This window comes from Amphibalanus amphitrite, unplaced genomic scaffold (genome assembly GCF_019059575.1).
Source record: "Amphibalanus amphitrite isolate SeventyFive unplaced genomic scaffold, NRLGWU_Aamphi_draft 000001F_arrow, whole genome shotgun sequence".
Lineage (NCBI taxonomy): Eukaryota > Metazoa > Arthropoda > Thecostraca > Balanomorpha > Balanidae > Amphibalanus > Amphibalanus amphitrite.
The window spans coordinates 2,559,607-2,587,376 of NW_024881499.1; the positions used below are offsets into that span (position 1 = coordinate 2,559,607).

General features: G+C 50.1%; 1 protein-coding gene across 2 annotated transcripts; it reads right to left on the reverse strand.

Moving 5' to 3' along the window:
- Positions 1–1,413: 1,413 nt before the first annotated feature.
- On the reverse strand, positions 1,414–27,770 carry LOC122390005 (damage-control phosphatase ARMT1-like). 2 transcript variants are annotated; one of them, XR_006258061.1, is made up of 3 exons: positions 27,556–27,735; positions 8,868–8,960; positions 7,254–7,271 (listed from the first exon to the last, which is right to left on the reverse strand). XR_006258061.1 is itself a non-coding variant. In XM_043382599.1 (2 exons), exon 2 carries the CDS (start codon positions 3,893–3,895, stop codon positions 2,540–2,542), a length of 1,356 nt encoding a protein of 451 aa, XP_043238534.1. In that variant the 5' UTR covers positions 3,896–3,956; positions 27,556–27,770; the 3' UTR covers positions 1,414–2,539. The 2 variants fall into 2 exon arrangements, 1 of the variants encoding a protein (XP_043238534.1); XM_043382599.1 differs by lacking the exons at positions 7,254–7,271; positions 8,868–8,960 and adding an exon at positions 1,414–3,956 and having other exon boundaries at positions 27,556–27,770.

Genomic DNA, 27,770 nt, shown 5'->3' on the forward strand with positions numbered 1-27,770 from the left:
TAATTTGGGGAAATTAAAAGAAACGGAATATATGTCAGAGAACCCCTTTCCTTACACATGCCAAAAATTAACAAAATATCTCTAAAACTGCTAGAGATATAGCCATTTGAATGTCTGGAAGAGTAACGACTGTTTTATGACGTTACAATATTTTTGGTATTTGTGCTTGAAATCAGTCAGGAGTAATATTTATGATACTTACAACATCTTCCCGGACTGAATATGATCCTTTAGGTAAGTAAAGACTAAAGTCACTGATACGTAAAAAAATGTTTTTCGTTGTAAACCGGTACAATTTGACCTTAGTTGACCTTCCCGTGGCGTCATAGGTCCAAGAAAAATGACCAAGAAAATTTCTGTGGTTGCATACAAATGAAATATCTTCATAAAAACTCGAATATTTACAATTTAAAGGGACTATCCCACCTTCAAAAAAGTACCATTTAGGATTCGGAAATGTTACTCATGATATTGTGACGAATTCTGCAAGTTTTAACGCGTTTTCATTGTATACTTTTTGAGATATTGCGATTTTTATATTTCATCGTGACGTCATTTAGATCGGATCTGTGACGTAATGAAGGATTTACTTCATGTCAATGTGGGGGAAATTTGGCAGCAAATATAGGTATTTGCTCTCAAATATGACGCGGCTCATACAATAACAAGTGTCTCTGATTAGCTTATTCGTAAATCAAGTGAAACTTCACATGCGTGACAGGCGTTCAAAATGCAAATGACGTCATCAAATGGCCGTTAATAGTTAAGAGATAGGGCCTTAGCTAAGGCCCACTTTTCAAATGAAGGGAACGAATTTCTTTAACACCACGAAACTGAGGATATTGCGACCAGGATATATAGTGGTTTCTGAACCTGGCCGCCAACTTGGCTATCTCAACTCAGAACTAATGCAAAGGTGGGACAGTCCCTTTAACATGCCTTTTCTTACGATTCACGAAAGTGTTTCCTGATTGGTGGAGGCTGACCTCTGTTGTGACGTCACAGGTCAAATATCAAGGTCATCGATATCCTATCTTGTGCATCTTGATGAGCTCTTTACGGGGCGCGGGCTATCATTTGATCAGTCGTTCCTGTGCCTAGTTTACGCTCGACATGAAAAACCGGAAGGATTCAAGGAGTTCGCTTGTAACTGCAAAACAAAATGTTAACCTCGACATAGTAAAACATGTTCCCGTGCACAACATATGTTAATATGCTAATTAAGTTGCAGTAAATAAATACAGATGTTAACTTGCCTGAAATAAACGGTAGAGTGCTAAACTTTGTCACAGCCCTGGAAGTCATGTGTCGTCATCAAAAGGTCGATAGGAGTTTTTCTTTTTATCAGCAAATATTTCTATATGCATGCTGAGGTGATGATAGCATAAAAGTTGCTAATCTAAAAACAGCATGTAGTATTTGAATGTTCGTATATTTTTATCGTGTGATTCTCGAGTTACATTGGCAATAATGATCATATCATTCAGACGAGAAAGGCACAAGGTGAAAGCTCACATCAAATTTCGCTATTCTCAAGGTGTCTGTACTTTGTTTGTGGCGTAAACATTTTACGGGACATAGAAAGCATTGGTTTGGCGCAGATACCTCGTTAGATGACACTTTATTTCGAAGTACGCACTCAGGATGGCAAACTTAACGATAAATTTACCAACAACCGGACGGCCAAATTTATACAGCATAGTAAGCGAAGAGACGAGGAAAAATGTTGTTGCAAATCAGTTACATACTGCTAACAAAATGCCACAACAGATATTGGCAGTTATAGACATTGGCACCTACCTAGCTTAAAAAGAATACATACAGATATGTTAGTAGTCATATCGTACACAACTTATATAACCCGCTTTATGACAAAGCAACGATTGTTATGCTGGCTGCCAGTGGAGACGCAGCCAATTACCTGGTCAGTGGTCATACAGGCAAACCTCCCTGATCGACGCAGCAGCAGCACTGGGCTACAGACGACCAATCTGTGCACTGAATCTATGCAGCATCTCCATGCAATCCATCAGAGATTCGATACACTCGCTATCTGAACTTCAGTACCTACAGCAGAGACACTCGCTACGAGTTGCATGCATGCTGCTCGTCCATGGACGTACGTCCAGAAACTGATTCGCTATTTGGACTTCAGCCCAGAGGGGATGCCCCAAACTGAGCTTCGGTCCAGCATAGACACGAACTATTTGGACTTGCCTAGCGGAGACACTTGCTGTTTGGAGTTCGGCCTAGCGGAGACACTCGCTATTTGGAGTTCCGTCCATCGGGGACACGCACCCAAGCCGAATTCCAGTCCAGAACAAACACTCGCTATTCTGACTTCAGTGATCAGTCCAGCGCGGAGGTCGGAGGAGATAGCTCCAAGCTCAGCTTTAGTCCGGCGGATACACCCACTATTTGGACTTCAGTCCAGCAGAAGCATTCACCATCTGAAACATGAATTTGAGCTCAGCATCTGCACCCGTTAGCTTCACTTAAGTGCAGGGTCCACTGGCGGTACCCTGACTAGCGGCGCGTCTCAGTCCAGCGGCGGCACCTGCGTGCAGAACTGGATGACGGCGAACCTGCCACCCGTCATCCAGTCAGGGTCCATCTGCTGGGCGCGGCGCACCGCGGCGCGCGGCAGGCCGGCGGCCAGGTCGGCCTTCAGCACCCGCAGGGCCGCCACGGGCGCCGGGTGGAACCCCTCCATGGCGCGGCAGAGCGGCGTCTGCAGCGGCCAGCGGCGGTCGCCCACCAGCTTCCGGTAGTTGAGGTCGCCCTTGACGATGACCAGGTCGGCGTTCTCCAGCTGCCGGTAGAGTGACGCAGCCTCCTGGCGCATCCGACGGAACGGGAACGGTGACGTCCAGAACGGGTCCGAGGCAAGGCTCCACTGGCCGGCGTCGAAGCGCTGCTTCCAGCGCGCGGCGAGCGCCGGGAGCGCGGGCCCCTGACGGTCGCGCTGCATCCGCTTCAGCAGCCAGGCCACGTCCGGGCGCGTGGTGTCTGAGACGAACCACGGCAGCGCCTTGACGTGGAAGGTGACGCGGTTCGCCAGTAGGTAGGCGCACAGAAAGTCGGCGAGGCACAGGTCCGAGAACAGCTCGAAGGAGGCGTTGTCACACACGAAGTCGACGCGGATGTCTCGCTGCTGCTTGCGGAGGTCGCTCAGATAGGAGAGCACCCGCTGGTGGTCGTCCACGAGCAGGAACTGAGCGAGGATGGGCAGCTGCGACAGTGGCGACTCGTCCTGAGACACCTGCCGCCCGCCGGAGAGCGACAGGTCGTTCTTGTTCCCCCACAGACAGACCAGCATCAGGTTCTGGAAGGCCTCCTGCACCCGAGTCGGCGATAGTTTGGTGCCAGAGAACACGTCTCCCAGCGTCCACACACTCAGGTCGTAGGCGGCCTTTATGGAGCTCTCGAAGCTCTCCGCCTTCTGGGCGTGGAAGAAGTCATACTTCTTCGACACCCCATTAGTTTCCAGTATGTCGCAGATCTTCCTGTACATGTAGCACTCGACGTAGAGCCACTCCCCGGAGTGCCAGTGGGGCGCTCTCCCGTCCTTTGACGCCGCCGTCACCGCCTTCAGCACCTCGTTCCACATGGTGACGTCGTCGGCGGACCCGGTGAGCGGGGTCAGCGGCCCGTCGGCGGTCAGCGACTGCAGCAGCTGCTCCAGCTGCCGGAGCGCCTGCTGGACGCCCTCCTGGCCGCCGGGCTGCGCCTCCTCGGTCAGCGCCGGCGCGTCCCGGGACACGGTGTCGACCACGGAGCGCAGGATTGAGACCATCCTCTGGCTGACGGTGACGTACGGCCAGCTGCCCTCCACGTCAGCCACCACGGGCGGCGGCGGACGCGGCGCCGCGCAGCACAGCGCCGCCTGGCCCATCGGCCCCGCGGCCGGCGCAGCGCGGCACACCAGTCCCGGGCGAGGCAGGTGGCTGTCTCGTCTGGCAAAGTAGTGTGTTTGATTTAGCACTTCGACGGAATCGTGAGATAATCTGTTTACTTTTGAATTTATCAGTGAAGCTCTAAAATTTTACATTCAAAACCCATAATTTTTCAAATTCTTTTTTAGCGTTACATCATGTAAACGTATTTGATTTATGATGGCAGGTATTATTAAAACGTGTTTCTAAATATTTAATCCTCCGATTTAAAGTTTGTTTGTATGCAAAGCAAACTTTCATAAACGCTCAGAAACGACGGAATACAACAAGCAAACAACTGTTTGTGAGATAATGATTGATTGCACGGCAAATTGCGATAACAACCAACTGTAGGCAATGACGATGCTTGCTAAACAAATGTGAAAACACTCGGTAGAAAGGTCGAACGTATTGATTATCTTAATAGATTATGCACATCCTCACCACGTGTAAATAACAATACAAGAAATATTAATTCCTCTGCTATTTCTGACTAAGTCTTCTATATATTACTTCGCAACGCCGAATTAAACTTGCCGTTCCATAAAATGATTTTTTTAACTTACCAGACATTACCTTCTCTTGAAATTCTATCGACGCAGCACACACAAATGAAGCAGGCTATCGACGGCTTTAGATTGTCGAAGATGCTGGGAATGGTTAGACTTGAGAGCCATTGAGAGAGAAAATGCACGCATTTAATAAAAGTGACAACATGAACATAAAAACTGACCTAATATAGCTCTCAATACTATTAAACCACTCCAAACCAAACAGAGGGGGCACTCGAACAATGCTTCAAAAAAGTGTCAATGTACGAGTATGGGACGCACGCATTTACAAACGACAGGTAAAGTTCGTGTGGACAACATGCAGACAAAGTCCCATTACTGATGTTTTTAACAGTAACATTCTATTGCTCGTGTTGTTAGAAAGTGCTGCCATACTGTTGTGCTGGATGGGCTATTATCGCTGTTATGTAGGAAAATTCAATGTCGTGATTTTTTATTTGAGTTACACTCGGTATGCATAAAACGAGTTGCAAACTAGCTGTGCCTATAATAACAGGGTTGTTTTGATTGCGCTGCCTCAATATGCCATCAATAAAACGATTCTCGGCAGTTATCCAAGGAAAACACCAATTTTAGATGTCCCAAACTCTTACACGACTGCGTCACTCATAATGCACATAAAACTTGGCTTTAATTTCCACCGTAAAGTTTCGCAAAGAAAGGTCCAGAAGAACGCATTGGTGTCCAAAACAGCTGCGCCCTGCGGACATGGCACACCGAGACAGCTCAGTGGACGACCAACAAAACTTTTAAATGGAATACCGACGAACAGATACAACAAAAACGCAACAACTAGTTACTTCGACAATTACACCAGTGTTGACGAAACGAAAGACGAAAAACATCGGTATTATCTTAAGGCGATGAGCATTGAACATCCAGTTATATAAATATGAAAATACAAACACGTTGCAAACGACTATATAGTAAAACAACTCTCCAAGAGCCATAGCACGTGTCAAATCTGAAGACGTTGAGTAGCCAATACACTCATGTACCTAACTATACCTTGCTATGAGAGCTCACATAGCCTTGGCATTCATGCATGCGTTATATTCTTATGGTTGACCGATGAAAAATAATGTGGTACATAGGTATAAAGCAAAGAAAAAAGCGAGTCGGAGGCCGGACGGCCGGAAATTAAACCACGTTATCAACTTCTAGTTCTTTAGGGTCTTTAGGGGCTTTACATCATTCATTTCCGAACTGACGTATCGGTGTCACCCCCGCCCGTAACAATTTTGCAATACTCATTGTCGTGTGACGTAGAATTCGCTCAATTTGAACCATCATTTAGTCTAGTTGGTTCTATCTGGGATGATATTCCATTGATCGCACCGTTTTGATCAACCACCTTACGTGCAACCGTGCACAAAAAAAAACAAAAAAAAAAAAACAAAAACAAAAAACGCTAGGCCTGCCGACAGTTCAAAAACATTCAAAGCTCTTAAGGCACCTTTCAGGCATCTGAAGCATATTGCACACGCGAAGTGACTTGCTTTATTTTGGTTTGTTGGGTTAGGCCCTTTCGGTCCAATGAGACCATTTCGGAGCCGGAAAGATGGTAGGAATTAGGGGGAGACATTGTTCTGGACAGGCACCCTATAGTGAGTCGCTGGGGTTGAGCCCGTCCATTAGGACAGGCCATTAGCCGTTTTCACGACGGCCATCTGGTACATATTTGGTGCACATCTGGTACAGATTAGGTGCAGATTTGGTCAAATCAGGTTCAGTGTGTCTCTTAGCAGCTATCAGCTAGGGTTGCACTAATTGCTTAGGCACAGAGTTGTGATTCGAGTCAGGGTTATTCCGCTTTGTCGAGCAACCCCTCGTGACCTGGCAGGATGCCAAGAGCGTTCCGAGCGCTGGCGTGTGGAGATGCTAGATTTCCAATATGGGAACACGCACCCTTTCAGTCCCGTCCGTAGGAAATGTCGCATCTCCAGTGACCCGACCTTTCCCTTCCTTATAAGGCATGTGGGGCTACCCGACAAAGCGGAGTAACCCTGACTCGAATCACAAGTCTGCTTAGGCATGCCTGCTTTGTCATATTATCAGAGAGCATCATCCAGTTAAACACTGAAATAAATTCATAAAATGAAGATATTTGCTGTAAAAGAAATTAGCTGCAGATTTGGTCAAATCAGGTGCATTCGCCGGATAGCCCGTCGTGAAAACGGCTATTCACGCCTCTCAAGCACTCCCTGCACCCGACTACGGGTTAGGTGCTACGGTGCGCTCCAATGAGAGCCGCCCGCATGGGATAAAGTTGCCCGTCCAGCCCGGAGCAGGAGAAAGATGCGTGGAGGAGAAGGCTTAGTCTGTCCTGAGGATGGAAAAGAGGGAATGGTGCGAGGTGACTGTTGCAGTCAGCTTCTAATGACCAGGTGGCGGTACTATCGCTCAGCCCACCTATCCCCTGGTGCCCAGTCCAGGAACTAATAACGCATGCAGCATATCAGTATACTGCAACAGTTGAGAAGCACTATTCTGTTATTCTAACAAACACGACGCCGTACGAACAGCAGATCTATCGTCGCAAGAAGTGTCACAGCTTCTGAGAGTGATTGTCCCGCGCTGGGTCTTCCCGCGGCCCGAGGGTCAGTCTCAGCGGACGGGAGGTCACACGGCAGGTCACGGGAGGTCACTGTTTGGGGGCCGTCGCCGCCGACTGGCCCAGCTCGAACTCCTCGACACTGGAGAGCTCCCGTCGGATGTCGTCAATGGGACGGATCAGCACGATCGGCTTGTCGTCGTCCCTCCTCTGAAAACGATGGCGAACGCTGCCGAGTTACCGCGACACGTGCTGGGCCTGTGTCTGTCCAGCGACGTATCGGGAGCGGATGAGCATTCGGCAGTGAGCGCACTGTTCAGCAACAGCAGCATAGAATAAGAAACGAAATTGAGCAAAAATCTGGTCCGATCATTGCGACATAAGCTCACTGCAACTAGTGCTGTTGAAATATTCACTTAGGGAAATAAACGGACGACGACCGTTCAAGATGCACATAAATAAATGTTTATGTAGGTAATTGTAAATATTGTTATTTAGCTGGGACGGTGGCATAGTTATGGAAGACAATAATTGAGCACAAGCTTTTTCTTTATTTAACCCTCGCCGGACCTATTGGTTTTCTACATACGCGCCGGCCGAGGGGGGGGGCGGGTACGACCCCCCCCCCTCGCCGTTTCGCCCCTGGTGGAGCTAGCGCGTCGCGGAAAAACGAGCGTGTGCGCCGTTACGAGACGCAGAGATTGGTACCCGATTTTAAGGTCCTAGGTCAACCGGTGACCTCTGAGGTCAGTTCAAGTGCCCCAAGGTACGGTTCAGTTTTTGGTGAATAACTTCGCAAAAAACGGCCGCAGAGCGCCGATTTTGGCAGCATCGTGTTCGCCTCGCTCGGGCGCGTCGAATGATATACTTTTTGTCCGGGTCAGGTCAACTTGGGGTGTTGACCTCAGGTCAAGGTCAGGTCAGCACCCCCAGGTCACGAAGTTGGTCGAAAGAGGTCATGTCGCATATCATTCGATTCGGCAGGCCTTCCTGAGTCCATTGGTGGCTTTCCCGACTCGCTAGCTCAATTTGATCAAGAGTTATTGACGAAAAACTAATATGACCTTGATGACGTCATAAATGACGTCACGAAAGGTCAACATTGCAAAAGTGACGCATCTAACCTTGCAAGGAGTGCATCAAATCACGATTCTGTGTGCTTGAGATAGTTGGAGATCGTTTCCGGCGCCAGAATAGCAGTTTTCATTTTTCCCCATTGACTTATAATGGTGAGGTCACGAAAATGACCTGACCTCATAAGACCTTTAGAAAAAATCCGAGATATACAAGTTGTGGGACTCATAATGGATACTAGATCCTGCAAGTTTCATTTCCCTGTGACATCTCCTCTGGCAGTGAGGGCGTTGCGAAGTTGCGACATCTGAAGACCGTGCAGAGGTTCACTTATGACGTCATAGGTCAGTGACCTGACCTGACCCAAAAATGCGGTTGGTGTCAAAAGATCCGGCTTGGATCAAAGGTCAGGTATGCCAAGTTTCAGCTCTTTATCGCTAGCGTGTTCGGAGCTATCGCGAAAAAACCCTATGGGGGGGCGGCACCCCCCCCCCTCGGCCGGCGAGGGTTAATGGGAGCTTTCGAAAGCTATGCAGCTTTCTTCGTCAGCCTTGGTACAAAACACTAAAACTAGCTTTCGAAAGCTCCCATTAAATAAAGAAATAGCTGGTGTTCAATTATTGTCTTCTATGACTAAAAAAATGTCTATGTGGTTTTGACGATAAATCAATGATAGACTATCGCCTGAGATGTACCTACAAACTACACAATGTGTTTGCAAAGTCTCCTTACCTGAAAGAGCATTTCTCCCTCGAAGTAGAGCAGGCCGTGTTTTCTGGCCCTCATCAGTAGACCCACCACCTTGTTGTTTATTACGGTGAATATCTGAAACAATTTGCCAGGTAAGCATAAATCCATGTATCAATAAGCGATGAACTTCATATTTAAAGCGATGCGAAAACGTTTGACGCATAATGCCGATTAATGTTCTACTATAATTTATCGAAGTAAATATTTACAGCTGTAATGCCCTAAGAATGTAATGGACAGAGCTGGGCAAGTGCGTTCCTTTAGTGCGTTCCTGCGTTCTTCCGTACGTACGCACCGCCCTTTTTAGGAACGCAAGAACGCAGGAACGAAAAGTTTTTCAAAGGAACGCAAGTAAGAGGAACGCACCACCCGAAATTTTGAAGCGTTCCTGCGTTCTTGCGGAACCACCCGAAAAATTATATTGCTGCCAATGACCTCTGTGTCAAATGTTTGAATCTCGAGTACGTGTGTTTGCCGGTAGAGGCGCCACTTGTCGGTCGAATCGAGGAAGGCTTGCTTAGATTTAGTGGTGATGTTTACTATTTGATTCGGTTTCAAGCATTAAATGTGTAAAGATTTTTAGTGGTGATGTTTACTATTCGATTCAGTTTCAGGCATTAAATTTGTAAAGTAAATATGATAACTTTTACTAAGATACATCTTTTAACTTAACTATTGTTTTTAAGCAGGTCGTATTTTTGTTGAAAACCCTACGGATGATATTGGTAAAACGTATTTCAGATATTCGATTCGGAAAAGAGATGTCGAGCTGCTTTTCGGCCCCACGTCGCCATTCTGGGTATTCTGTGATCGATTCGCCCCGTGTTTGGTTGGGCCCGCGCCGCGTGGTTCGGCGGTATTTTTGAGGGAGGAACGCAGGAACGCAGGAACGCTAACGCACCGAGCGAAAAAAAAATTGAGGAACGCTATTCCAGGAACGCACTAACCGCGGCCGGAGGAACGCAGGAACGCTAACGCACTACCGAAAATCGAGGAACGCGCCCAGCCACTGGCGGTCGCAGCCGCTAGCAAAAGGGGGGGGGCCAAAGTCACACTCGCGGGACATAACATTTATCCGTCACCGGGGGGGGGGGGGTGATCGGCTAATTTTTTACGTCCACGAGGCGCCGCGCAGTTGGCATTACTTATGCTTCATCCATCTCATTCTTGCGTGAAATCTTTAAGCTCAATTTAAGGCAAAATCACCAGTTCTATTTCCGTCCCACAGTGTTTCCACCGGTCGGGCCACTGCAGCATGACGACGGATCGGTGTAGCATATACTGGAAGGTCGGGCACGCGGATTCATGACCTTACCACTATAAAGCAATTCGGAAAAGTACAGATACCTCTTGCTTTGAACAAGCATGTGAAACCCACAGAGCATTTTCAGACTATGACATTTACCCATATAGTTGTGTGGCGGCGGGAGAGAGTAGGTACACCGACCTATGGAGACCCCCACGGTTCCGAGCTTTCAAAATTGGCATCTGAGGGCCGCGCGCGACTCCTGCGGGGCTTCGCAACGGCTCTATTGGGGCTCACTCAACCTGTATAGTCCTACTGCTAAAAAGACTAGCCCTGAACCCTAAGGACTTCATCAGTCTCTCACTCTCTGCCAGCCCCAGGACCCACACCGGCTCATGGGGTCCAGACGTAGAAATATGAGGGAATCTGCGCGGGACCATCATGACGTAAAGTAATCTCGATCAGGACCAACGTAAGGCTGTGCCGGAGTCTGCGTGAGCCCTCTGATCTTCAGAAACCCACCCATGTATGTTTTCACGTAGAGGCCAGTTTAGGGCCCTCAGAGACCAGTACAGGGCCTGCAAACTGCAAAGGCCAGTAGTTTGAGACCATCAGAGACCGAGTTGGGCTCTCAGAGGGTAATGTGGGTCCTTACTCTGACAGGCCAACATGGGGCCCTCAGAGGTCAGCGTGGGGCCCTAAAAGACCGGCATGAGCCGTCGTTGGACCCCAGCGGCCAACAGAGGGCCCTCAGAGGCCAAAATGGGCCCTCCTCGGAGGCCAATGCAGGCCCTTAGAGGCCGGCATCGGGTCTTCAGCAGCCAATGCGGGGCCCTCACTGGCATCTAAAGGGTCGTGTTGGGACACCAGAGACAGAAATAAGGCCACCAGAGACCGGTGTGAGACCCTCAGACGCCGGTTGGGGCCCCTGAAGCCGGTTAGGGGCCCTCATAGGCCAGATGTGGGGCCTCAGAGGTTGATCTGGGCTTTTAGGTCAACGTGGGCGCTTGACCGTCACTGAAGTTCCCTCAGAGGTCAGTGTAGGACGCTCGAAGAGCGGTGTTGGAGCTATATTAATAGCTGGGCGTGGGTTTTTGAGCCTCGTGACGATCGAATAAGGGCCAGGACCCCATACACCTATGGGGGCCCATTGGTTGTTTGAGGGGGGGGGGCAAATGATATGATGGCCCCCTTTATTGGCCTTTGGGGAGGGGGGCATGACCCTGATGCCCCCCCCCCCCCCGCGACCGCCACTGTGTACACATCACACATGCCTCTGAGATTACATACTAGCTCATGCAAACTCTATGCAGGCCCCGGAGGTCCCATGCTAATCCTTAAGAAACCAATCCGGCATACGGCGTCACCACCGGGCTTCTGAGGTGCACTGCACCAACCCGAGGTCTTACTTTAGTGTCGTAGAGCCACGCTCATTTGGCAGGGCCCACCCGCCACTGCCGAAGAGGGTCTCATGCCAGCCAGCCCCTCAAGTAAACCCAAGCTGATATTCCATATACTCGTAAGATCCGGTCATAGGTACTCGTGAACCGGTGCCAGCGACGCTGACCGCCAAATTGACAGAATGCGAAACTGAGCCCACTCATGAGTGAAATTTACGTCCTTTGATGGCACAAGAAAGAAAATGGAACATACAAAAAGCTTTTCTAGGACTTTTGTTCGATCTGAAAGGTGGGGCCAAAAGATAGTATGGCACCACCTTTCAGCACCAAAGGGGGGCCATGGCCCCCGTGGCCCCCCCCCCCCCCCCCTGGGACCGCCTATGCGCCCAGCTCTGGTAATGGAATGCCCAAGGAATGTAATGCAGAGCCTAGGAAATAAAAAGTATCTGGGGCATTCAGAAAGAAGGTCTTGAACCCTACGTGGTTCATACTTAAAAAAAATCAAAAGATGTTGCCTCTTTATGAGTGATTGAACAATTCAAAGTATCTTTTCCAATGAAAAGTTAGTTCCTTCTAAACGAGGAAGATCCTTCCCACCGACAGCCTAAGCTGACCCACAGAGGTGACCCCTCGCCCCCACCAGTTGGGTGGCGAGCTGACGCACCTGGAACAGCTCGCCGAAGGGGATGGCGGCCGTACCGTCCGGGTACTGGAGCCCCTCCTGGTACACCATATCACACAGAAACTGCAGCTCGGCGTTCACGTGCTTGGCGGCGTACTTGCCGCGGGCCTCCGACTTGCTGCCCGCTGCCGGCCTGCCGGCGGAGTATAGACACTGAGGGCGCACAAAGTCTGAGCAGGCATCACCTATTGCAACATATTGGGGTGTATTTGGCAGCCCTGAATGAGTTTATCCTGTTCTTAGACTCAAAATATTCATTTTGACTTGCATAGCGAGCCTATAGGCTATAAGTATTGTGCTCGGAGTTTATATGCAAAACAACCCGAGACGTAGATTTCTCGTGCATTGCAATCAACCGGGTAGTGGCCCCTATTATTTGCAGGTATCGTTTGTTTTCTTACTTGCCGTATCCGGCCTCCTTGCCCTGGAAGGTGACGGCGACGGCGACGAACGGTTTGGCCTTGGCCAGTCTGCGGACATCCTCGACTGCCCTCCGGAACTGCTCCTCCGTTGGCATGATCCTGTCCTGCCGACGAGCCGGCCGCGCCGCTGGCAACGGACGCGTCAGCAGCACGGGACATCCGGTGTGGGTGCTGGATGGGTGCTCAGCTAAAAAGATGTTCGGCAAAAAAAGTGCTTATCTGGCCATTTAAGGCCGCCCCACACTGGAACTCGCATGCGGGTTGCGAGTTTTTGGTTTTTCGGGTTTCTTCCAAATTAAGAATACATTTTATGTTGAGTAACCCACACCACCATGCAACAAGCGAGTCTGCATGTTTTTACCATGCGAGCCAACTTGCATCGCATTCCAAAAGTTGATTTTGAGTCACCTTTCGATTTTCCTCGCTGCGAGGTCTGCGAGTTCTGCGAGGTTTGCGGGTTTTTCGTTGGAGTCGAATTTTGGTTCGTTGCGCTGGTATTGCGACTATATGTAATTTTCTGAAGGTGTACCGGCTTCACTGCATTCATTAAGTTACCATAAGGGAACGGTCTAATTACCCTAAGAATTAGTAATAGGTATACCCGCAAACTCAAAACCCGCAAACTCGCAACCCGCATGCGAGGTCCCGTGTGGGGTGGCCTTTACTTTGAAAAATGACTGCAAGACTGAATAAAACTATTCAGTATTGCCCAGAGAACGTATGGATTTGCAAGGAAACAGATATTCGAATAAATCAAATCGCCCGACTTGTTTCAGGTACTTACATGACAAGGATGTCAGGACGTGAAAGCGTAAATAAAACGCTCTGGATTGCACAGCGCGTTGGGCAAACAAGAGCCATTCAAGTCAACACAAAAGCACATGACGTATCGTAGCGATATTATAAAACACACGTGGATTGATCGAGCATTGAACCTCTCCGACCCCGGTCCCGCGTGAGCACTGAGCAGGTGTCTGAGACTGGCCACTCGGCGCGCCAGGTCTCGAGGCAGGCGATAGAAGGCCCTTGTCGGTGGCACAGGCGCGCAACTGCAATCGAAGCCGCCAAACAAAGTGTCATGTTCTTATATCGGCCGTATCTTCCAAAGTTCCCGCACACGGCACATTACTGCGATAAAAAAACGTTTTACATGTTTTTTATACTCGCCTACCTATTAGAGTAATAGGTAGGCGAGAGCTTTTTTATCATCCCTGTCCCCTGAACAATTAAACATAGTCCTATTGCTCGACAAGATGCGAGACATTCAACACGATAGGAAGCATGAGGAAAGTGATATTCATTAGCCCTTTTTGGAACTGTCCATGGCAGGGAACAAAGTATTGCAATGCCCGGCATCTTCTGGCAGCCTTATTTCCCGGTACATACATACCTACTCGTATGAGACGCATAGAGTACAGACAGCCTACGCAAAGATTTGTGTTGAATAGCTATCACACTATGCTATAGGTACATGAACTCTTTTTTAACAACCTGAGTTACCATTACAAGATATCAGTGCATAATCAAAGGTTTTTGTTCAATATCTAAAAACACTATTCAATGGCTTTGTGTTTACTATTGAAAAACAAACCCGAGTTCCCGGACAATTTTGTATATTAATACGCGAGGAAACGGCACCATAAGCGGATCCAGAAAAGCGATGTTGGATGCTGCGGGGTAGGAGGGTAAAACGCCTTCCCAAAACTCCTCTAAATATTCAATCATTCTTTAGGATTTAGTATTTATTGTACATACCGGGTGGCCCAGAAAAAAACGTTCCGAACTTTGGAGGCCTATATATCAAATACGAGTACAAATAACGAGCCAAAATTTTCATCAAGTTTGGGTCATTTCTTTGCGCATTGGTATGCCAAATTATAACACTATACCATCATTTTCAAGCTGGAAATCTTGAGTTGAATTAAGCAAGACGTTTTTGTTTTGTTTTTTTGCCGATGTCAAACGATAGTGATGATTGGGTTAGACGTCCCATGTTATAAAAAAGAATAAAAAATAGAGCACGTGAATGAAACCAACACGTATGCTCTTGTTTTAAATATTTTTGTCTCACTTATGTGCCAAATATTCAAATACTGAGCCAAAATGGTGCTTATGGATGTCATTCGTTTCAACACCAAATCATGTTTCGAGCAGGAGTGGCACGGTGCATGGATTACTGCTGATTACCCTCCTTTCAGTAGATCAAACAGTGAATCGACCGGATAAGGAAAGCAAACTAAAGCAGACTGGTTCCTCTGCCAGAAGACCACAGAATAGCTTATGAAAAACAACATTGCCAGCAGATGACAAAAAAAAAAACTGGTTGAAAAGCTACCTTTTCCCAGGAATGTCAGCCAGGAAAGCATTTGAGCCACAAGATGGTTAGAAAACTGGAAACTTCTTCCGATGCCGCTGGCACAGAGCCATCGTGGTTGCCTGAGGGAATGTGTCATCCTGAGACCCGAACCATCAATGAGACTAGGTGCCAGTAGAAGTCATGGCTCTAGGCCGCGGTGCCGTGGGGTGAAAGTGACCCGTTCACTCACATTTTTTAGTAAACATCGGAGCAAAAAAGTAATTTTTACATGGCATGCTTGAAACACGAACCGTTTAAAAAGTTATTTACCGAGCACCATGAAAATCACACCATTTACTGAAAATGTTTGCTGCATTAACTATTCGAAGTTTTAATGTTGTATCTTTATCACTTTCTGAGAAATATTGATTTAAATTTGGGAACGTTTTTTTCTGGGCCACCCGGTATATATGTAGGCATGTCATCTTTTGGTTCCTTTCTTCGTATCATCTTCTTTAGGTCCTCTTGCTTCCTCTTGCCTTTTCTCGTTTTCCTCATCGGTTTCCTTCGTCTTCGTTTTTGTCTTTGGCAGCGTTTTAGCGTGTTTATGTTTCTCATTGTTATATGCGACTTGCTTTGCTCGTCAGTTTTACTTGCGGTGATTCTTTCGTGTATGTCTTCCTTTTCGTGATCATATCTTGCTTCTTCTTGTACTGTATTTCGTGATTCCTTCTGTTTCCTGTTTTGTGCTGTGTTTTAGCAATCAGCTGTTCGTCTCATCTCGCCTCCTTATTTAAATCGTAAACATATTTGACTTCTGCGCTCCGTAAGGCATATCTGTTAAATGAATTGTTTGTCTTATTCGATTTTGTAATGTCATTTTATTTAGCTGTGCTTTTGGTTATAGTGTATTTAAAATGCAGCCCTAGTAGCTACAGCTGATCAACAATGGAATCGCAAATCTCGTGCTCCATTGTTGATCAGCTGGTTTTTCGAATGTGATGAAAACAAAAACTGGAACTTTGGATTTTGGGCTGGCTGGCTGTCTGTTTCGCAGATGTAATTTGCTTCATTTCGCGCTATTTCCACCTATCAGGCATGATTGTTTCATTCTGCAGTTTCTTAATTACGCTACCCTTCATCGATCATCGTGTCTTCTGAACCAGAACTGAACTTGATTGATTTCGCTGATTGCTGTTTTGGAACTTCGAATTGAGTATCAATATGATCAAGCAACCATCTTCTTTTGTTTTGTTTTTAATCGCTGAGAAAATCAAGAATCTGGATGACTGCGGAACGACTGGAGAAAGATGAGTACAACAGACCTGATAGAAGGTCTACATCTGGTGGCAGCGGTGGTTCAAAAATAGCTCTTTCTCTGGTCATACTTTGCATTGGCTTCTCTTGCTATGGAATCATATGGCTTTTTCTTAACACGCTACCTTGTTTGCTGTTCTTCTTTCTTGCCTTGCCTCTACAGTCAAAATGTCTCGTCTTGGGCACTTGCATTTGCCATTGAACATCGATTATATTAGAAATTGTCGTGTGTATCATGTGTGTGTTTGACCTTGTTTTGCGGTGTACTTTGTGTTGATTGCTATGTGGTTGGTCAAGTGATGCGTACCCTAAATGGCTCGTTTGATGATGCCACACTGATAATAGGTGTCTTTCTTGCGACTAATCGTAGCTCTTATGTCTGATCTTGTTTAAGTAACACCAGTAGAAGGAAAATTTAAACTTACAGTGCGGATAGTGTCTAGATGTATTATTTAGATCGTAGTCTTCAGTATGCCTCTCCAACAACACAGAACCAGTTCGAGATCAACTAGCCGAAGTAGGCAGGCCGTTACAGTTCAGCCTAGTGTGCCAACCATGAACTTTTCTATTTCTCCTCCCTTGTATAATGGCAGAGATGGTTCTTTCTCTAGATTTAAATCAGACTTTGATATTTTTGCTCAAATAAACTCATGGACTGACCAAGACAAGTTACTTTACCTGCCTCTGTGCCTAACCGGGCTGGCCCGAGACGCGTACGAAGCTTTGGACCATAGTCAGAGACTTTCGTTCTCAGCAGCTGTTGACGCCCTGCGACACAGCTTTGCTCCGGTGGGCGTTGTGGAGGCCCACTCCAGGCTGCAGGCCCTGAAATTTGATTGTGTTGAGTCATTAGAGGCTTTCCTGGTACGCTTCAAGGCGGCAGTACGGGCGGCATTCCCGAACGATGCAACAGACCCGCTTCTCCTCACATACTTCCTGGGCTGTCTGCCCCCTGAGCTCCGCGCCGGAGTCATAGGAGCGGGATGTGACACATTCCAACAGGTCGTCTCAAAAACTAGATGCCTCCTGGCCGCTAGGAGGGTGGACTCTCAGCCTATTGGGGCAGGGATCGGCGGGGCTGAGGTGCGCCGCGTGGAGGAGCCGGGCGCCCTCTCTCAGCTGCTTAGTCGGCTGGAGGCGCTGGAGGCTAAGGTCGATGGAGCTTTACGCGCGCCACGGCCCTCTGCCGTGCCGGGACCCAGCGGCCCCTGCTTTGCATGCGGTCGGAATGGCCATACTAGGGCTGCATGCCGTTACGGCTCCGCAACGTGCCACTCCTGCGGCAAGAAGGGGCACATCAGACCTGCTTGCCGGGCAAAAAACGCGCAGTCCGGGGGAAGAGCAGAGTCATTTTCGGCGCCCGCTTCCTCCGGGGCTCAAAGTCATTGAAACCTTCTTCTCGCGGGGACACCGCCGGCGCAACTTGCGCGCCAGCCCCCGGTGCTGTTTCAAGGTCAGGCGCCTTCACCGATGCCGGTTCAGCCGCCCGCGTTATTGATGCGGGCGCCGATACTAGCGCCAGCACAGGGGCCGCTCCTCTTGCCGGCGGCCCTGTTGCCTTATCTCCTGGTGCTGATGATTTTGGTGCCGGCCTTGCCGACTCGAGTGCCAGCGCTGCTCCTCCAGACGTCCGCTCTGTTGATGCTGGCGCCGTAACGAGCGCCGATACTGGCGCTACCTCTGTTGCTCGTAGCGCGGTTGCTGCTGCATATTCCGGCGCCGATAATTTTAGTGCCGACCTCGCCGTATCTGGCGCCGACCCGAGTGCCGGCGCTGTCCTTAGCGCCTGTTCTGTTGATGATCGCGCCCCTACGAGTGCTAATGCTGGCGCCCCCTCTGTTGCCCTCGGCGCGGTCGGTGCCGACCTCGCCGACTCTCGTGCTGACGCTGGTCCGGGCGTCCGCTCCCTTGGAGCTGGCGCTGCTACGAGCGCCGGTACCGGCGTTACCCCTGTGGCCCGTGGCGCTGTCATTGCTTCATTCCCCGGTGCGGATGGTTCTGGTTCCGCGCTCGCTGCCTCCGGCGCTGTTTTGAATGTTGGCGCTGGCTCCGGCGCTATTCCTGGCGCCCTCCCTGTTGATGCTCGTGTCGCTACCGGCGCCCATGATGGTGCCGCGCCCGTCGCCCGTGGCACCACGGTAACCAATTCATATTCCGGCGCTCGTGTTGATGGTGCCGCACTCGTTGTCTCCGGCGCTGATTCTGATTCGGGCGCTAGTCTGGGCGCCTGCTCCGTTGCAGTCGGTCCTGCTATGGGCGCCGTTGCTGGCGCCGCCCCGGTCGTGCATGGTACTGTAAAGGCCGATTCTCTTCCCGGCGCTGGTGATAATTGCCCCTCTCCAGCCGCCGAGCTGGCCGATCAGAGTGCTGCAGACGCAGGCGCCTCCGGCACTGAGTCTTTTGCGTGCCGCGGTACGAGCAGTGCCGACTTTGTGGGTATGAGCCCTTTCTCTGAGCCCGCCAGTGTGCCCGACCCCGGCTCTGGCGCTCTGAGCTGCCCGCTAGGGGATCAGCTTAGCTTCTATGCACACATCGCTGGAGTCAAGTGCAAATGTGTGCTCGATCCGGGCTCCAGCATCAGTATTATAAGTAAGACACTTTGCGATTCTTTGCCATCTCTGACAATTTCTGACACTCACACAACGGCGAGAGTGGCCAACGGGGAGCCCCTCTCGCTGTTAGGCCAATGCACCGCCCCGGTCACGATCGAACAGCGACAATTTTCTATTCGGTTTCAGATATCTGATAATCTTGACATACCGTGCCTGATCGGCTTAGACTTTTTGGAACAGGTCCCTAGTGTGATTGATCTGGTCAATCGTCGGCTTATTCTTGTGCCGACAGACGCCGTGCGTTTTACCTCGTCTGAGGCTCGCGCGGTGGGTCGTGTTGTCATGGGACATGACATCTCAGTACCCCCTGGGGAAGAACAAGTTCTACGGGGTTATGTGCACTCTTGTCAGTACAGCGGTCCGGTAGTTTTCGAGCCTACCCTGAGCATTCCTGGGCTCCAGGCCACTCGCGCGCTCGCATGCATAGAGGACGGGCGGGTGCCTATTGTGGTTAGAAATATATCGGCGGCCCATATCACCATCCCTCGACACACCCCTGTCGGGGACCTCGAGATTGATTTCATTGAGGAGCCGCTGGACGCGGCGTCGCAGGCGCTCGATGATACAGCCGCTCCAGTTGACTTTGAGCGGTTGGTGAACACTGAGGGGGCGGATCTGACCCCTTCGCAGCGCGAGAGACTCGTTACGGTTCTCAAGCGCTATGAGTCTATGTTTGACGGCCACTTGGGCCTGTCTGACCTCGTGACTCACGACATCGACACGGGCACCGCCCGACCTGTGCGCCAGACGCACCGACGCATCCCTCCCCACCTCCAGTCAGAGGTCAAAGAGCAGCTGGACGAGCTTGTCCGGCTGGGGGTCCTGGTAGAGAGTAACGGCTCCTGGGCCTCTCCTATCTGCGTCGTCCGCAAGAAATCGGGAAAGATCCGAGTGGTGTGTGACATGCGTAGACTGAATGCTGTCACTGAGCTCCCAGCCTATCCTATCCCAAAGATTTCAGATGTTCTTGACGGTTTGAATGGGTCGACCATGTTCTCCACCCTCGATATGAACATGGCGTACTACCAGGTGAAAATAAACCCCGAGCACCAGCAAAAGGCCACCATCACTACCCCGTGGAATAACTATTCTTTCACGCGCATGTGCTTCGGCCTCTCCGGAGCGAGCTTCACATGTGCTCGCCTGCTAAATATCGTGCTAGGTGATATTATCCCTGAGAAATGCCTGTGCTACTTTGATGATATTATCGTGCGCGGTAGCAGCTTCGAGGAGATGATGGACAATTTGGACGCAGTGCTCTCACGCATGCACAAGGCAGGTCTCACCCTGAACCTGGAAAAGTGTTTGTTTTGTCAGCCCAAGGTGACCTTTCTCGGTCATGTCGTCAGTAAGGAGGGCCTGGCCCCTGACCCAGTGAAGGTCGAGGCGGTCATGACCTGGCCCGTCCCTAAAACGGCCAAGCAGATGGCTAGTTTCCTGGGCCTGTGCAATTATTTTAAGGGCTTTATCCGCGACTACGCAGCGATTTGTGCCCCTCTGTTTCGCCTCTGCAACAAAGATATCCGGTTTGAATGGACCGACGAGTGCCAGCTCGCTTTCGAGCGGGTCAAGCAGGCGCTGACTGAGGCTCCAGTGCTGACGCTCCCCTCGTTTGACGCCGACGCGGGGGAGTTCGTACTCGAATGTGACGCGTCCGGCACCGGCGTTGGCGCCGTGCTGCTCCAGGTGACGCCCGAGGGAGAGAAGGTTATCGCTTACGGCAGCAAAAAGCTTTCAAAATCTCAGCGTAACTATTCAGCAACCAAAAGAGAGCTATTAGCATGTGTCACTTTTGTCACTCATTTCAAGCACTACCTAATCGGCAAAAGGTTTCGGCTTCGCACTGATCACTCAAGCTTACAATGGCTACTGAACTTCCGCAACCCTACTGGTATTTTAGCCCGCTGGCTAGAAACTCTGTCAGCGTTCAGTTTCGACATCGAGTACAAGCGCGGCGAGGAGAACGGCGTGGCCGACGCCCTGAGCCGTACCCCAGCTCAGACAGCTGATGCTGGGACTCAGACTGAGTACGACCAGTCTTTCCGCATATCGGATAGCTCTGACTGGTCTCTCAGCTTCATCCGCGCGGAGCAGGAAGCAGACCCTGCCATTTCTGAGCTCTCTGAGCACTTGTCGCGCGGCCGCAAGCCGCATCGGCGGCAGATAAAGCACTGTGCGTCCCTGTTACGCCAGTGGTTCCGCCTGCGCCTGGTGAACGGCGTAGTGTTCCGCCTGTACCGCAGGCGCGCTGGAGCCCACGATGAGCTCCAAGTTCTTCTCCCTCAGTCTCTGAGATCAGCCGTGCTCGAATCCCTGCACGGAGGGCCGACCGGTGGTCATTTTGGCCCCGAGAAGCTGTTAGCTGAGTGCCGCGCTCGGTTCTACTGGGACCGTATGGAGACTGATGTCCGTGACTTCTGTCAGCAGTGCCCCCGCTGTGAGGGGAGGAACCGTCCAGTGCCCGCTCCTAGGGCTGCCATGGGCAGACTGCACGCGTCTCGCCCGTTTGAAGTAGTGGGGCTAGATATCCTCACTGGCCTACCGGCTACTCCGGCTGGTAACCGACATCTCCTCGTCGTTGTTGATTTTTTCTCAAAGTGGGCCGAGGTATTCCCTCTGAAAGACCTATCTGCCGCGTCCGTGGCCTCGGTCTTTGTGGACGAGTTTATTGCTCGTTTCGGGTGCCCAGAGAGGGTTCATTCTGACCAGGGGGGATGCTTTGTGAGCGAGATCCTGGAGATCACTTGCCAGCGTTTGGGAATCGAGCGCTCAACGATTTCCAGTGCTCACCCCAGCGGGAATGGTATTGTTGAGCGGACCAATCGGACGGTCCTCGCCATGCTGGCCAAGTTCCTCAATGACGATGCTCACAACCGCTGGGACGAACACATCCCCTTGCTTATGCTCGCTTACCGCTCTCAAGTGAGCAAAACCACTGGCTTTTCTCCTTACAAGTTGCTGATGGGGAGAGAGCCCCGGCTTCCTGCTGAGGCCGAGCTAGAAGTGCCGCCCAGTAAGGCTAGGGCGAGCAGCACAGCCGAATATTTCGATCGGCTCCGCGAATCTTTGCGCGTTTTTCATGAGTCGGCACTGCGCCGCTCAGACACTCGCCATAGCATTAATAAGAGAGCGTATGACCAGAGGTTAAATGAGCTGGAGTTCAGCGTCGGAGAAACAGTACTGCTACACCGAGCGGTCGTCCCACGTGGGCAATATTACAAGTTTCTCCGCCCGTACAAGCGAGCGGTGGTAATCGCTAAACTGGGCCCGCTGAACTATCGGGTGCGCCCAGAGGGTGCGCGCAAAACAATCACGGTTCACCACAACCGCCTCGCCAAAGTCCACCCCTCCCCAGCACCCAGAGTCCAGCCCTCCTCTGGTGGAACATGAGACTGCGCCCTCGTATGTCTTCCAGCCTCCTGCGAATGGACCCGGCACACACGGATCTCTGGCTCGGAGGCGCCATGGCCGAGTCACTGGCTCTCCGCCGACCGCTCCGGTCTCGGCACGGCGACACGCGCGCGCCGGTCTCTGTGCTGACCGGCCCGCCAGCTCACCGCGCTCTGCACGACTCCCCGGCATCCTACTCCTGCCCGACTCTACTCAGCGTGATCCTCGTCCTGCTCCTGGCCGTTCACCTCTGCCCCGCTCCCCGGCCGGCGGCTGGTGTAGAACTGTTTCCGGAGAGTGATGCTCCTCCCGCACGGTAAGGACTGGTGGCGCGCGGCTTTGGACTGGTCTCAGCCGCGCACCCCTCGCCGTGTCGGGAGTCTTATCAGCCACCGTTGGCTGGGTGCGTGGGCGGCAGTGCTGGTGAGCTAGTGAGGTGATCGCGAACGAGAGAGAACGTTAAAGTGAGTGGGTGCTACTGCTAATGCGTTGCGCGAGTGTGCCAATTACTTGATCGCCGTGACGTCATCGTGTCACTTGTGTTCTTTGCTGTCATTGTGCTTTGATGTTTTCATTGTGTCGTCATCTTGGCCGTTTTCTTTCCCATCAAGCGTCTTCATGCTGCTTACATCTTTCGAATATCATTGCCTTTCCTCGTGCCCTTCCTTGCCTTTACGTATCTCCTTGGCTTTACTTTGCTCTTGCGTCTCACGTGACTGTGGCTATTGCTGTGCCAGTGCTTATTAGGGCACCCCGTAAGGTTTGCTCCGGGTCGGCCGCCCGTGTCTGCAGCGCGCCACGCGCTCGCTTTACGCTAACCTCGGTGTTCCTTTTAGGTTTTATGGCTAGAACAGTTTTGTCGCCATTGTAAAGTCACCTACGTCTTCTTCTTGATCACCTACTTTCTTTCGTATTTCAAATATCGTCATCCGGTCGTCTTCTTGCTCTGTTTTCCTTTACACGGGTGTTTGGCCCGGTTCTATTGAAATATCGTCATCCGATCGTCTTCTTGCTCTTATTCTTGCTCTCTTTTCCTCTGCCCGGGTGTTTGACCCCGGTGATTGTTTTTTTTTAAGGAAGGTGTGGTGTAGGCATGTCATCTTTTGGTTCCTTTCTTCGTATCATCTTCTTTAGGTCCTCTTGCTTCCTCTTGCCTTTTCTCGTTTTCCTCATCGGTTTCCTTCGTCTTCGTTTTTGTCTTTGGCAGCGTTTTAGCGTGTTTATGTTTCTCATTGTTATATGCGACTTGCTTTGCTCGTCAGTTTTACTTGCGGTGATTCTTTCGTGTATGTCTTCCTTTTCGTGATCATATCTTGCTTCTTCTTGTACTGTATTTCGTGATTCCTTCTGTTTCCTGTTTTGTGCTGTGTTTTAGCAATCAGCTGTTCGTCTCATCTCGCCTCCTTATTTAAATCGTAAACATATTTGACTTCTGCGCTCCGTAAGGCATATCTGTTAAATGAATTGTTTGTCTTATTCGATTTTGTAATGTCATTTTATTTAGCTGTGCTTTTGGTTATAGTGTATTTAAAATGCAGCCCTAGTAGCTACAGCTGATCAACAATGGAATCGCAAATCTCGTGCTCCATTGTTGATCAGCTGGTTTTTCGAATGTGATGAAAACAAAAACTGGAACTTTGGATTTTGGGCTGGCTGGCTGTCTGTTTCGCAGATGTAATTTGCTTCATTTCGCGCTATTTCCACCTATCAGGCATGATTGTTTCATTCTGCAGTTTCTTAATTACGCTACCCTTCATCGATCATCGTGTCTTCTGAACCAGAACTGAACTTGATTGATTTCGCTGATTGCTGTTTTGGAACTTCGAATTGAGTATCAATATGATCAAGCAACCATCTTCTTTTGTTTTGTTTTTAATCGCTGAGAAAATCAAGAATCTGGATGACTGCGGAACGACTGGAGAAAGATGAGTACAACAGACCTGATAGAAGGTCTACATACAGGGTGTTGCAGGTAAATTGGGAATTTTCAGACCTAATTTTAACATGCTATTAATACGGTGAATGAAAACACATAAAGTTGAAACTTCGCACGTGTATTGTGTCGTGTACGCACAGCCTTGTCACTCGATGTGACCGCCGTCGGCGTCCCGCACCCTCTCGAGACGGCGCCGGAAAGCGGAGCACGCGCGCCGGGCCTCGTCCTGGTCAATGGTGCTGACTGCCTTCCTGATGGCCTTCTTCAGGTCAGAAACGTTGGCAGGAGTGGTCGAGTTGGACTTTTGTTCTACCACGCCCCACATCCAGAAGTCGCATGGATTCAAGTTAGCCGAGTTGGAGGGCCATATGTCCTTGGGTACATATAGGGGGATCCTCTGGCTCAGGAAATCTTGCACCCTCTGGGAAGCATGTGCTGGGGCGGAGTCTTGCACCAGCATGACTTTGCTCAGGTCATAATATTTCATCATCCAGGGGATGAGAGACTCCTTCAGGATGGTCAAATACGCGTCAGTGTCGATCATCACACGAGCAGGTATGAAATGGGGCGGCATTATGCGGCCATCACTTGCGACGGCCCCGAACACCATCACTGATGCCGGATTTTTGCCTTTCATCACGGGAGCCACTTCATCAGGGCTGTAGGCGATAGCCAGCGAGTTCCGGCGGTTGGCGACCTCTTCTACGATGAACTTTTTCTCATCGACAAATACTATGACGTCACTCCCGAGGTGCTTGAGGAGCTTGAGGACCTTCGGTGCCCGCTCCCTTCGTATCGCCCTTGCTGGTTCGGTCAGGAGGCTTCGTCGTTTTCTGGTAAACGACTTCATCCCGAGGTCCTCTCTCACGGCTCTGCTGATGGTGCTCTTGCTCACGTGACGGGCACGCGCAAGCTTGTTTATCGAGGTCCTCGGTTTGGCCTGTATCGAGCGTTTCAAGCCGCTCAGGAATGTTGGTGTCCGTTTTCGGTCACTGCGAGATGTGTGAGAACGTCGAGCGACATCCCCTCCAGCTCCTACAGTCGCGATAGTTCGGTACACGGTAGACTTTGGGTACCCAGTTAAACTTATTATGTCCTTCGCGCTCTGTCCGGCGCGAAGTAACTCACCAATCGTTTCCCCCCGACGCTGCTCCATGACTGCGCGATATGTTAGGATTAAAATTTCAATATCAAATGAAAAACAATTGTTGAAATTATATTGTGTCAAATTTCCATGATGTTCCTCCGCATAGCACATTTTTTGTAAGGTCATGAACTTAGTCCCAATTTATCTGCAACACCCTGTATATACCAAGGGTCGTAGTGGAAAGACTGTTCTTATGCAAATATTTCACCCGCAATGTGGAGAGAGCGGTGTTTCGACGTCCCCCCCCCCCCTCCCATAGGTCCATCATGAATGAACTCAATTATGAATGAAGGAATGTACAAAACGTAGCAATACTCCATGATCTTCCTTTTCGGCACATGCTGTTAAACCTGGCACTTACCTATATAAAGGCGGGGGTTCAATGTGCCCATCCAACTCAGTTTTTCGTGAGTAACTCGCGCAAAAAGAGGCCGCTCGCGACGAAACTTTTAATTCCCTGAATTTCATCAATTTTACAACCACCCTGAAAATTTCATGACCCTGCCTCAAATGATCTTTCATCTGAGACCTGTTCCTGGATGCCAAATCGGGTTGGAATAGTGATTTGGTGTATGTCAATTGCCAGCACATATTGTCTGTGCGTTTCCAGTCTTTTGTGGTTGTAAACGTTCCAACATGTGAAATTATATTTGTTCCACGAATTATGGTGGGTATCAAGGTCACGTGAAGGTCAGGTCAAGGTCACAGACCTTAGAACCCTCGGTTACCCTCTTCGAATTTTGCATGTTTCTAGGGTAGGGTTTGGAGTTAATTTTGTAATAAGCATCCATTTGCCCTTTTGGGAAGAAGTTTTGGTGCCTATGAAGCATATTACGAAGCTGTCAGTGTTGGCTGACACAGAGCCTATGGATAGCCGGCACGTGACGCCTATTGGTTGGCCTGACCTGACCTGTCTCGATCTCCCCCAAAAGCATGAGTTCCTACATCATCTTTGATCAAAACTTGGAACTCATTATCAGGACCCAGAAAAAAACATCAGATCTTCAATCTGCACAGTTCTAGGAAGTCCCGATTTTCACGACTTTTGGGTCATTGACCTGACCTGGAAGGTCAATCAATAACTTAGGACTTGGAAACTTAAAATTGATCATCATCGGCTTACTCTCGTCACGGGCAGCATGCTCGTTTTTCTACGAAACCCTAGCTCGATCGGGGGCCAAACGGCTGGAGTGGGGGATTCTATGGATTACCTGTACCTACGTTAGACGCTGTGAAAAGACCAATACGGGTGGGGGCTAAACGTTCAGATAAACACTAACGGCGACCCCTGAATATCAGCGTCGCGCGACAACGCGACGTGCCCCACCACCATTCCATCGAGCACCCCTACCATCGCTCCGGGTCCCGAAGGTGTGTGTGTGTGTACGTGCGGACCGTCCGGACGTCGGACAACAGTGGTTGCGGCCCGAAACAATCGTGATGGTCTCTCAGTAAAAACTATATCACCGCATCGGACCGGCGTGATAGCGTGCCGGGCTGGAGCCACTAGAGGCGAGGGTTCACCCAACTGCACTGTGTGCTCATCTATGCCGCCTGCCTACCACCGACCACTGCAGTGTCCGACAGGACGAGGACGACATCAACAAGCTGTGTAGACGTTCGCAAACGGCAAGCCGCAGTGTCCTGCTCATGGCTGGCACCTGAGCCCAATCTTATAAATGTCAATGAGACATGACAATGGCTGAGGCTCAGCTGATGAAACGGCTTTCGTAATAATGAAAATAAAATGTTTCTTTACGCATTGCAGTCTATTCGCGTAACTATCATGTACGTTCCCAGACACCGGTTTGTGCTGACTCGGATACGCATTAGTGGCAGCATCGGTATATCATTATGCAATATGCACGTTATGGAGCCAAAGGTAAGGTCGTAAAAGTACGGAGCTTTTTAGGATTGCAAACCTATAGTGAGAAAATCCTGAAATATGACCGGGGGACTGTGTCTGGTACTGCCATTTACTTGTATAAACTGTTGAATGTTTGATTCGAATTCATGCCGGTGAACTGGATGAGGGCAGTATAGGTCAGTGGTGTTGCACAACAAACTCTGCTTATCGGACACTCGAGTCTAGTTATAAACACTAACCAGTAGGTATATATAAGACACTGCCTACGGCAGTCACATCTGCATTCTGCACCCTGCAACACCGCATGCACGTGCACGGCTAGCTGTGTTATGCGGCGTGCGGCGTGCGCTCTCACCTGTGCACGCTGAGCCGGCGCGCTCACCCAGCAGCAGAGGCAGGTGACCTTCACCCAGACAGGGAGGGAGCAGCGGCGACCTTCTCCAGACTTCCACCGTGCTGTGTGTACTGCCGTGCGCTCCGCCAGCGCCGCCCGCCAGCTGCCGCGGGCTAAAATTAGGCCGGCTCGGCTCGGCGGCCCGCGCCCGCCGCCGGCCGTGGCAGGCGGTACTC

Excerpts from the sequence above, each read along its gene's own strand:
- LOC122390005 (XM_043382599.1), bottom strand. The coding sequence starts at position 3,895 with ATGGGCCAGGCGGCGCTGTGCTGCGCGGCGCCGCGTCCGCCGCCGCCC.